Source organism: Rhinoraja longicauda, chromosome 21 (assembly GCF_053455715.1).
Source record: "Rhinoraja longicauda isolate Sanriku21f chromosome 21, sRhiLon1.1, whole genome shotgun sequence".
Taxonomy (NCBI): domain Eukaryota; kingdom Metazoa; phylum Chordata; class Chondrichthyes; order Rajiformes; family Arhynchobatidae; genus Rhinoraja; species Rhinoraja longicauda.
In genome coordinates this window covers 2,446,041-2,458,298 of record NC_135973.1, presented here as the reverse complement: position 1 = coordinate 2,458,298, position 12,258 = coordinate 2,446,041, and the positions used below count along the sequence as shown (strand labels likewise).

Sequence of the window (12,258 nt, the reverse complement as noted above, 5' to 3'; positions counted from 1 at the left end):
GACCCACTGAGTTCCTCCAGCACATCGATGCTGCCTGACCCGCTGAGTTCTTCCAGCACCTTGCCTCGCAGCGCCAGGGACCCGGGTTCGATCCTGACCTCGGGTGCTGCCTGTACGGAGTTTGTACATTCCCCCTGTGACAAGGCAGGTTTTCTGCACGTGCTCCAATTTCCACCCACATTCCAAAGACGTGCAGGTTAATTGGCCTCAGTAACGTAGCATTTTCTGTAGCTGTGTTATCTCTGTATTTGTTGTATCTCGATCAATAATCACCATCACTGGTTGTCGCATATGTTAGGAGGGTCATGTGCCAAGTCACGATTAAATATTAAAGTGGAGCTTAAAGGTCAACATCTTAATATTGACTGTTTCCAACTTGGTCTTGAAGGTCTGTTGGCTACTCCGTTTATAAACCTGTAGCTGCTGCCATAAGTCAGTTGTTCATTGTTCCCTTGTGGGACAAATGACAATAAAACTCATGGGGCATTCTCTCTTGACAGTATTAATGTCCCCCAAGGCCTAGGGACTGGGTGTGGAATTGGGATAACGTAGAACTAGTGTCAACTTGTGAACAATGGCCAGCATGGACTCGGTGGGCCGAAGGGCCTGTTTCCATGGTGCATCTCCAGACTAAAAAACTGTACTGCATTCTCTCCATCACTGGTGACGGAGGACCATGTAGAGCATTGGACCTTTGAACTTGCCCGTTGTGCATTTAAAGCTCTTCATGTTTAAAGCTATCCATATGTTTAAGGAACCGATCCCACGGAGGTCACGGGGAGAACGTACAAACCCCACACAGCCAGCACCCGTTGTCAGGATTGAACCCGGGTCTCTGGTGCTATGAGGCAGCAACTCTACCGCTACACCACCCATGGACAATAGACGATAGACAATAGGTGCAGGAGGAGGCCATTCGGCCCTTCGAGCCAGCACCACCATTCAATGTGATCATGGCTGATCATTCTTAATCAGTACCCCGTTCCTGCCTTCTCCCCATACCCCCTGACTCCGCTATCCTTAAGAGCTCTATCCAGCTCTCTCTTGAATGCATTCAGAGAATTGGCCTCCACTGCCTTCTGAGGCAGAGAATTCCACAGATTCACAACTCTCTGACTGAAAACGTTTTTCCTCATCTCCGTTCTAAATGGCCTACCCCTTATTCTTAAACTGTGGCTCCTTGTTCTGGACTCCCCCAACATTGGGAACATGTTTCCTGCCTCTAACGTGTCCAACCCCTTAATAATCTTATATGTGTCGATAAGATCCCCTCTCATCCTTCTAAATTCCAGTGTATACAAGCCTAGTCGCTCCAGTCTTTCAACATGTGACAGACCCGCCATTCCGGGAATTAACCTAGTAAACCTAAGCTGCACGCCCTCAATAGCAAGAATATCTTTCTAGAAAGATGTGATTTTTTTTTTGCTGCAAAGTTTCAGTTTGATCAACTTCTGCGGACACTGACTGCCCGACTCTTTGTCCCAATGCTGGCAGAGATATTCTGCAGACAAGTTGTGTAGGAAAATAAATGCAGATGCTGGTACAAGTCGAAGGTATCACAAAATGCTGGAGTAACTCAGCAGGTCAGGCAGTCTGAAGAAGGTTCTCGACCCAAAACGTCACCCATTCCTTCTCTCCAGAGATTCTGCCTGACCCGCTGAGTTACTCCAGCATTTTGCGATACCTTCTTGAGACTAATTGTGTAGGAAAATAACTGCAGATGCCGGTACAAATCGAAGGGGCCACAGTTTAAGAATAAGGGGTAGGCCATTTAGAACTGAGATGAGGAAAAACTTTTTCAGTCAGAGAGTTGTGAATCTGTGGAATTCTCTGCCTCAGAAGGCAGTGGAGGCCAATTCTCTGAATGCATTGATGAGAGAGCTAGATAGAGCTCTTAAGGATAGCGAAGTCAGTGGGTATGGGGAGAAGGCAGGAACGGGGTACTGATTGAGAATGATCAGCCATGATCACATTGAATGGCGGTGCTGGCTCGAAAGGCCGAATGGCCTCCTCCTGCACCTATTGTCTATTGTCTATTGAAGGTATCACAAAATGCTGGAGTAACTCAGCAGGTCAGGCAGAATCTAGGAGGGATTTTGAATTTGGAGATAAACCACAGAAATTGCTAGCACGTCAACTCCGTAAATTAGAAGATGATTCTACAATTCATAAAATTAGATCAGAAAATGGAGATTTGCTTAAACTACCTAAGGATATTAATCAGAGATTTTTGCAATTTTATCAGTCATTATATTCATCAAAAATAACAGATACTTCTGCGCAGATGCAAAAGTTTTTGCAGGAATGTAACCTTCCTGGTTTGAATGTGAGTGATAGAAATTTACTGGGCGCAGAAATAACTATGAAAGACGTTGAAGAGACTATTAAATCCATGAAAAACGGGAAGACTCCTGGCCCTGATGGCTTAAATAATGAATTTTATAAAAAATTTAGTGGTTTGATCTCTCCACGTTTGCAAACTGTATATAGTCACGCCTTTAAACAACAGAGATTGCCACAAACTCTGACTGAATCAACAATAATCCTCATTCCTAAAAAAGATAAGGATTCTGAAGACCCTGGTTCGTATAGGGCAATAGCTCTTTTAAATACTGATCAGAAGATATTAGCGAAAATTTTAGCTCAGAGATTAAGTCTAGTTATAGACAAATTGATACACCCCGATCAATCAGGCTTTATAGCCAAACGATATTCATTTTTCAACTTGAGACGCTTGTTTAATATGATTTATTCAAATAGACTATTAAATGAAGATTTAGCAATCATCTCGCTAGATGCTGAAAAAGCATTTGATCAAGTAGAATGGCCCTATCTTTTCTCAGTGATGGAAAAATTTCAACTAGGTGAAAATTTTTGTGCATGGGTGAAACTTTTATATACATCCCCAACAGCTAGAATATTAACTAATCAAATGCTGTCATCTAAATTTCATTTAGCTAGGGGTTGTAGACAAGGATGTCCACTATCACCACTTTTATTTGCCCTTATTATAGAACCACTTGCTGAGAGTATTAGATCAAATTCAGATATTCATGGCTACAACACTAAACATACAACCAATAAAATTTCTTTATATGCGGATGATGTGTAAAATATATATTACAAAGCCAGAAATTAGCATTCCGAATTTATTAAATCTCATAACTCAATTTGGTTCATTTTCAGATTATAGAATTAACTGGTATAAAAGTGAAATTATGCCAATAATGGAGCATAATCCGGCCATACTTCAACAATTTCCTTTTAAAATTGCCTATGAAAAGTTTAAATATCTTGGAATTTACGTGACTAGGAAATATACTTCTTTATTTAAATCAAATTTTCCTCCTTTACTTGCTAAATTACACAGAAATATCCAATTTTGGAAAACACTTCCTATATCATTAGTTGGTCGTAGTAATGCTATAAAGATGATCTTTCTTCCACAGCTACTATACTTATTTCAAGCAATTCCGATCTATCTTCCAAAAAAGTTTTTAAAAAAAATTGATTCAATTGTTACTAATTTTATTTGGGACTACAAGACTCATAGAATAAATAAAAGACACTTATGTAAGTCTAAAATTAATGGAGGAATTGCTTTACCTAACTTTTTATTTTATTATTGGGCGGTTAATATTAAAAATATAACCTGCTGGTTGGATGATTCTGATCAACAACCGGATTGGTTAAAGATGGAGAAAGAGGAATGTTTACCATTTGATATTGGTGCGATCCTCTTAGCTCCAATAAATTTAAATAAAAAAACATATGGAGGTAATCCCATTATACATAGTGTTATCCGTACCTGGAAACAATTAAAGCTTACGTTAAAATTGAGTAAATTATCTGTTTTCCTTCCTATTGCGAATAATCCTTCTTTTAAACCGTCTGTCTTAGATAGAGGCTTTGCTCAATGGAAAAGTTATGGAATCAAAAGGGTGGGAGATCTTTATCATAAGGGAACTTTTCTTTCGTTTCAGGAGTTACAGCAGAAGTACGGATTACATGTTAATAATTATTTTAGATATTTACAACTTAGAGATTATGTAAAATCACACATGCAAGAATATAAGTTTAGAGGTCCAGAAACACTTGATGTATGCCTGAATCGATATTATAATTCAAATAAATTAATATCCTTTATTTACAATACTCTCCTTGACACTGACATTCCGTCATCAGAATCTTATAGACGAGCATGGGAGGACGAATTGAATCAATTTATAATGCAAGATATATGGGATGAAAGCTTACAACATATACATCAATGTTCATTGAATACTAGACATTCCTTAATACAATTTAAAATAATACATAGATTACATTATTCGAAGACGAAATTAAATAGGATTTTTCCTAGTATCTCTCCTATTTGTGATAAATGTCAATTTCAAGAAGCTAATTTAACTCATATTTTCGTAACTTGTATAAAAATGCAAAACTTCTGGTTGGAGATTTTTAAAATTAATTATATTAGGATTATCAGAACATACTACAAATTTTACAGTAAGTCAGGTACATTTTCTTGATTACAGTCTAATAACTGCGAAAAAATTAATACTTAAATTTTGGAAAAAACCAATAACCCCCACAATTAAAATGTGGACTACGGAAATGACAGAGACCCTGCATTTGGAAAAAATAAGGTTTGCCTTAATCGACAAACCTGAGTTATTTTTAAAAATATGGTCTCCATTTATTGAATTTTTAGAAAAGTAACTGGGTTTGGCACAGGACTAAAATAAAAAAATTTAAATTAAAAGTTGAAACTTGAGTTAGGGGTTGGATGTACAACTGTGGTTATTGTCTCCCGGATCTACTCCCTTTAATTTTTATTGTTAGATCCTTTTTTTTTTTTATTAACCCTCTTATTCTCTCTCCCCAAGTTTATAGTTTTTTATTTTTATTTTTACTTTCTCTCTTCAAAAATTTAAAAATTGAAGCTATGTAAGAACTTTGTAACAAATGTGTTTTTTCTTATTTCTATTTGTACATATGCTTTTCAAAAAAAAAAAAAAAAAAAAAAAAAGAATCTAGGAGGGAGGGAATGGGTGACGTTTCGGGTCAGACTGAACAAGGGTCTCGACCCGAAAGATCACCCATTCCTTCTCTCCAGAGATGCTGAGTTACTCCAGCAGTTTGTGACACCTTCTGCAGACAATTGATTATTCTTTAGGGCATTTGGTTGATTGAACCAACTTGGGCGTTGCAATTGGTTTAGAATAACAATCACCATAAGTTTTTTAAAGTTTGCTAATCCATATTGTTATTGATTTCAGGACCCGAAGGCAGAGTGCGTTAGCTGTACGGACAACAACACCACAGTGAGTGGAATATTTTAGCTTTGTTCTTGGCTTTTTACCTGTCTCTTCTGCCTGCTGCGATTTCAAGCCTGACCATAACATTCCTATCTAACTCCGGGAAGTGAAACCGGTCGAACTGGTGGAACTGATGGCATCTCGTTTGCCAGTTCAGTATGTGCGTAGACTGATTTTTGACTTTGTAAAGTTAATCACTGTAAATTTATTATTTTTTATCGTCTATTGCATCTGTTCAAAGCAACAAAAAAAAGGCCCATAAATATATCTGGAGGTTGAGTTAATGAAAGTTGCTGGATATTGAGTCTTGCCTGTGGCTTAGACATTGTACATTATTTAACAGGCAGCCAATGCAATGAAGTCATTCCATTAACACAGCGATTTTGAAGTAGGTATTGGTGTTAATAAAGTTAATGTTTCCTGCTAATCACCCTGCAAATGTTCCTGCATCCTTCGACATTGTCTGTCTCCTGCTTGTTTTGATGATAATCTTAACCGTAGCACAGCGCACTGTAGTGGAGATATACGCTTCTGGTTTTGTGCTGGTCTATTGTCGGCCAATGTCGACACTTCCATTTGTGGCTTTGCACCTTTCCGTAAATTCCACGGTTTTTCGTAACCATGAAATAGGTTTAGATGGTTGGTTATTGTGTTTGGAATGATGTACATAAAGATTTGGGAAGTGTGGAGACGGGTGGGTTAGCTGCCCGTAAAAATGACCCAAAAACTACAGAAAGTCAACCTTGGGTTCATTCAAGGGAAGGGAATTGTTTTTTTTCTGCCCAGTCTTCATCAAAGGAGGGCTTTAGGTTGGGGTTGCAAACTGTCCCGTATTAGCCGGGACATCCCGTATTTTGGGCTAAGTAGGTTTGGCTCTTACGGGACCACCCTTGTCCCATATTAAGCCTGGGGGGGGACGCTGTAGGCCCGGACGCTGTAGGCCCGGACGCTGTAGGCCTGGACGCTGTAGTCCCGGAGGCTGTAGGCTCGGACGCTGTAGGCCCAGACAGTGTAGGCCCGGAGGCCCGGGCGCTGCCTTAAGGAGGTTGCGTAGCAACCCGCCTCCCGGTCCGGGAGGCCGCCATTGGTGGAGCGGGAGCACGTGGCCGCTGGCTGGGTGAGGTCGCGTGGGGCGTGTGGCGGTGGCGTCACCCTTTGTCCTGTATTTAGGAGCGAGAAAGTTGGCAACCCTACTGTAGGTGCACCTCATCAACTTCCACCCCATTGAGTTTGGAAACTACAGATTTATTGTCCAACAGCCTTGCAACTCCAGGTGTGAGCGTTGTCTCACATAAAGTGTGCGATCACATTCCTCTCTTCAGAACTGTGCAGGGGATCTGTGCAGAAAGAGACGGCAAAACCAAGTCCAAGCGTTGGCCAACGTTGGGTGCTGGAGTTACAGAGTCACGGAGTATCTCACGGCTGGGCCACAGCTCCATCCCCTGTGGCATATACGCTAAAGGGTGGTGTTGTATCTCAATACTGCTTCTCAACGTGAGTTGTGTTGACGATACTTGGACCGAAATTGGGAAATGTTCATCTTTGTTTGCTGTTTGTTGAGTGTGTGTATATATATATATATAAGTTGTGTATCCCAATGTGTGTGTGTGTGTATGTGTGTGTGTGTGTGTGTGTGTGTGTGTGTGTGTGTGTGTGTGTGTGTGTGTGTGTGTGTGTGTGTGTGTGTGTGTGTGTGTGTGTGTGTGTGTGTGTGTGTGTGTGTGTAGGTAGAGGTTTACCAGTTGATATAAATCTATATATGAACTGGAAGACCTCTACACACACACACACACACACACACACACACACACACACACACACACACACACACACACACACACACACACACACACACACACACACACACACACACACACACATGCAATGTACAAGTGACACTAAAGTATCATCATCATCAGACATTGTGGGCCGAAGAGCCTGTTTCATGCTCGAGTCACACAGCAGTGAATCATGGATGAATTCACCAGGTTAATCCCTGGGATGACGGGACCAACGTATGATGAAAGAATGGGTTGACTGGGCTTATATTCACTGGAATTTAGAAGGATGAGAGGGGATCTTATACAAAACAGATAAAATTGGACAGGATAGATGCAGCAAAAATGTTCCCCATGTTGGTGGAGTCCAGAACCAGGGGCCACATGTTTTAAGAATAAGGGGAGGCCATTTGTGACTGAGGTAAGGAATAACTTTTTCATCCAGAGAGTTGTGAATCCGTGGAATTCTCTGCCACATAAAACTGTGGAGGCCAATTCACTGGATGTTTTCAAGCGAGAGTTAGTTAGAGCTCTTAGGGCTAACGGAATCAAGGGATATGGGGAGAAAGCAGGAACGGGGTACTGATTCTGGATGATCAGCCATGATCATATTGGATGGCATTGCTGGCTCAAAGGGCCGAATGGCCTCCTCCTGCACCTATTGTCTATGTTTCTACATGTTCTTTTTGTGACATCTGACAATACAACATGTCTTGACTGCTCCCATCTTGAACTGACCAGAATGAGCACGACCCTGTGAACCTAACCTGCATTTCAGACCAGAAACCCAGATGGCTGATTACTTTATAATGAATTAAATAGAGTCGCCAATCCCAGAAGGAGAGAAATTCAGGCATCAATCCATCACAACTGTGCTCCAGGATTTGATTGCGGGTTGTGTCACATGTAGCTTTAACGTATTGATTCACGGACGTTAGCAGAATATCAGGCAGTAATGTGCCCCTGCTTTACAAGTTGAACACGATGAAGTATGAAGAGAGAGGAGTTGGCCAGACTGTTCACTGTATTTAGAGGGTGGTGGGTGTATGGAACAAGCTGCCAGAGGAGGTAGTTGAGGCAGAGATTATCCCAACATTTAAGAAGCAGTTAAATGTACATGAATAGGACAGGTTTGGAGGGATATGGACCAAATGTGGGCAGGTGGGACTAGTGTAGATGGGACATTGTTGGCCGGTGTGGGCAAGTTGGACTGAAGGGCCTGTTTCCACACTGTATCACTCTGTGACTCTATGAAGGGCCTGTTTCCACACTGTATCACTCTGTGACTCTATGAAGGGCCTGTTTCCACACTGTTATTCTGTGACTCTATGAAGGGCCTGTTTCCACACTGTGTCACTCTGTGACTCTATGAAGGGCCTGTTTCCACACTGTCACTCTGTGACTCTGTGCAGGGCCTGTTTCCAGGCTGGGTATCTCCTTCTGCCTTGTATCGCTCTGGTTATTCTCGGTTCCCCGTTCATTTTTGAGCTTTCCCGTAACATTGAAGGTTGAGACTCAGGCGTTACGACTGTCAGACTCAGAGAGCAGCACAGCCAGCTCGGAAAAGGGATTTCTCCGAGTGTTTCAAGCTGTGCAGAAAATTACCTTTAAACTGCAAGTTATAATCAAAGTTATTATTCACTGTAGAAATGAGCAGGATGTACGAATCCCTTTGTCTGTATCCCTGCTGCTGATTAAAACTCAATGAAACCCCAAAGGGCTTGGTTTGTATACTGTGTTTCTTAACAGTTTTGGTTCTGTGCAAAATTGTATATAGTTTTATATATTTTTTAATTGATGTGTTAAATGCACATTTTCACTTGAAGGTACATTAGTTGTAGGTGTTTGCCCTACGATCTTACTTATTTATGGTTTGATGATCAAAGTTAGGGGCAGCACGGTGGCGCGGCGGTAGAGTTACTGCCTCACAGCGCCAGAGACCCGGGTTCCATCCTGACTACGGCCGCTGTCTGTACGGAATTTGTACGTTCTCCCTGTGACTGCGTGGGCTTTCTCCGGGTGCTCCGGTTTCCTCCCACACTTCTCCCCATAACCTGTGACACCTGTATTAATCATAATCAAGAATCATAAGGTCATAAGTGATAGGGGTAGAATTAGGCCATTCGGCCCATCAAGTCTACTCCGCCATTCAATCATGGCTGATAGAAAACATAAAAACATAGAAAATAGGTGCAGGAGGAGGCCATTCGGCCCTTCGAGCCAGCACCGCCATTCATTGTGATCATGGCTGATCATTCACAAACAGTAACCTGTGCCTGCCTTCTCCCCATATCCCTTGATTCCACTAGCCCCTAGAGCTCTATCTAACTCTGTTAAATTCATCCAGTGAATTGGCCTCCACTGCCCTCTGTGGCAGAGAATTCCACAAATTCACAACTCTCCGGGTTGCGTAGCCGAGTGTGTTCGACTGACAGAGGTTGCGTAGCAACCCGCCTCCCGGCCCGGGCGGCCGCCATTGGTGGAGCGGGAGTACGTGGCCGCTAACTGGGTGAGGTCACGTGGGGCGCGGGGCGGTGACGTCACCCTTTGTCCCTTATTTGGGAGTGAGGAAGGTGGCAACCCCCGGTTAGGGGGAGGGATAGATCGGCCATGATTGAATGGCAGAGTAGACCAGATGGGCCGAACGGCTTAATTCTGCTCCGATCACTTACGAACTGATGGGAAAGTGACTGGATTGATGCATGACTCTCAATCTAAGAATAAGGGGTAGGCCATCTAGAACGGAGATGAGGAAAAACTTTTTCAGTCAGAGAGTTGTGAATCTGTGGAATTCTTTGCCTCAGAAGGCAGTGGAGGCCAATTCTCTGAATGCATTCAAGAGAGAGCTAGATAGAGCTCTTAAGGATAGCAGAGTCAGGGGGTATGGGGAGAAGGCAGGAACGGGGTACTGATTGAGAATGATCAGCCATGATCACATTGAATGGCGGTGCTGGCTCGAAGGGCCGAATCGCCTCCTCCTGCACCTACTGCCTGTTGTCCATAATTGAATCTTGTACGAGAAAAAAAGATGTTTGTTAATTGAATTTCAGGGCAGCGTTCTCTCAGAGACAGAGGAACGCAGCGTGCTACTGCGTTAGGCACAGCATGGCGCTGCCAGGATCTGGCTCCTTGTGTCTTTGCTACGAGGCTGAAAAGTTAGTGACGTTAAGTGGGGGGTTTCCGCAGGTGAGGGTGAAAGCTTGGAATCATCGCATTGTGCAAAACGCTGCTGTCACATCTCTCCGTAATTGTCAGCAGTGTCCTGTGTGATCCATAAAGCCACATGCCACGTAGCACGAACGTCCGAACAGCGGGCTCTTTGAATAATTCAAACACCCAACAATATTGGTTCTCAGTGGTTGTGTTGTCAGGCTTGCTGCTCTGACATGCTGTATATGGGTGGGCCTGGGTTACCCAGCAGGATAAGTTATGCATATTGCTGCCCGCTGTCTCCACGCCTCTGGAAACCATTCGTCACTAGACTCGTCCAACCTCATTTATAGTCGGGTAAATATAGCGACTATCACACAGTGCATGATTCAAGTTAAAGAATATGATTAGTGTAGGGAGGACCTGCTGGTTTACACCGAAGACAGACACAAAGTGCTGGGTCTGAAGAAGGGTCTCGACCCGAAACGTCACCCATTCCTTCTCTCCAGAGAGGCTGCCTGTCCAGCTGAGTTACACCAGTATTTTGTGTCATATCTTAAGGATATGATTATTTTGGACTGGACTCACGGAGAGCTTCTGAGGGTCTATAACAAGGCGCTGGGCAGGCCGCATTTGGAATATTGTGAGCAATTGTGGGCACCATATCTGAGGCAGGATGTGCTGGCTCTGGAGAGGGTCCAGAGGAGGTTTACAAGAACGATCCCAGGAATGAATGGGTTAACCTATGACGAGCGTTTAGAAACATAGAAACATAGAAAATAGGTGCAGGAGGAGGCCATTTGGCCCTTCGAGCGATCCCCTCTCATCCTTCTTTGTGGGCTCTGGGCCTGAAAGGCTCTCCGGTCCACCAAATCGGTGCCATCTAGCGATCACCCCGCACACTAACACTATCCTACACGCACTAGGGGGCAATTTACAATTTTGCCAAAGCCAATTAACCTGCAAACCTGGACGTCTTTGGAGTGCGGGAGGAAACCAGAGGACCCAGAGAAAAGCCATAACAGGTCACGGGGAGAACATACAAACTCCGTACAGACAGCACCCGCAGTCGGGATCGAAACCCGGGTCTCCGGCGCTGTGAGGCAGCAACTCTACCGCTGCGCCACTGTGACGCCCACTAAAGTTGGACGGTAGTCTTTAGCGATACAGCATGGACACAGGCCTTTCGGCCCACCGAGTCCGTGCTGACCAGCGACCCCCCTGTGCACCATAAACTAGGGACCTTGACTAATAGCTTTAAATTTAGCTTTATTATTATTGTCAGCCGCACCAGGAAATAGAGAAAGCCAGAGGCTTTGAATATTTATGAGGAGGCAATAGATGGATATTGGATTATTAATAAAAAAGGCTGAAAGTTTAACAGCGGCAGACAAGAAAATGGGATTGTATACAAAAACAGGGATGTAATGCTGAGGCTGTTCAAGGCGCTGGTAAGGCCCCATTTGGAGCATTGTGAGCAATTGTGGGCCCCATATCTGAAGGAAGGATGTGCTGGCTCTGGAGATGGGTTTACAAGAACGATCCCAGGAATGAGTGGGTTAACCTATGATGAGCGTTTGTCAGCACTGGGCCTGTACTCGCTGGAGTTTAGAAGGATGAGGGGAGACCTCATTGAAACGTACAGAATAGTGAAAGGCCTGGATAGAGTGGATGTGGAGAGGATGTTTCCACTGGTGGGAGAGTCTAGGACTAGAGGTCACAGCCTTAGAATTAAAGGACGTTCTTTTGGGAAGGAGATGAGGAGGAATTTCTTTAGTCAGAGGGTGGTGAATCTGTGGAATTCTTTACCACAGAAGGCAGTGGAGGCCAAGTCAGTGGATATATTTAAGGCAGAGATAGATAGATAGATTCTTGATCAGTACGGGTGTCAGGGGTTATGGGGAGAAGGCAGGAGAATGGGGTGAGGCTGTGCCCTCTAGTCCTAGACTCTCCCACTGGTGGAAACATCCTCTCCACATCCACTCTATCCAGGCCTTTCACTATTTGAT

At 43.5% G+C, this 12,258-nt stretch overlaps 1 protein-coding gene across 6 annotated transcripts in view; it reads left to right on the top strand.

Moving 5' to 3' along the window:
* The window catches only part of rbfox1 (RNA binding fox-1 homolog 1), a 743,628-nt gene that overhangs the window by 90,798 nt on the left and 640,572 nt on the right, over nucleotides 1-12,258 (top strand). For all 6 annotated transcript variants that reach the window (XM_078417598.1, XM_078417591.1, XM_078417588.1 and 3 more), the window contains exon 2: nucleotides 5,283-5,327. In XM_078417598.1, coding sequence (XP_078273724.1) covers nucleotides 5,283-5,327 — 45 coding nt within the window. The remainder of the gene's footprint in view (nucleotides 1-5,282; nucleotides 5,328-12,258) is intronic.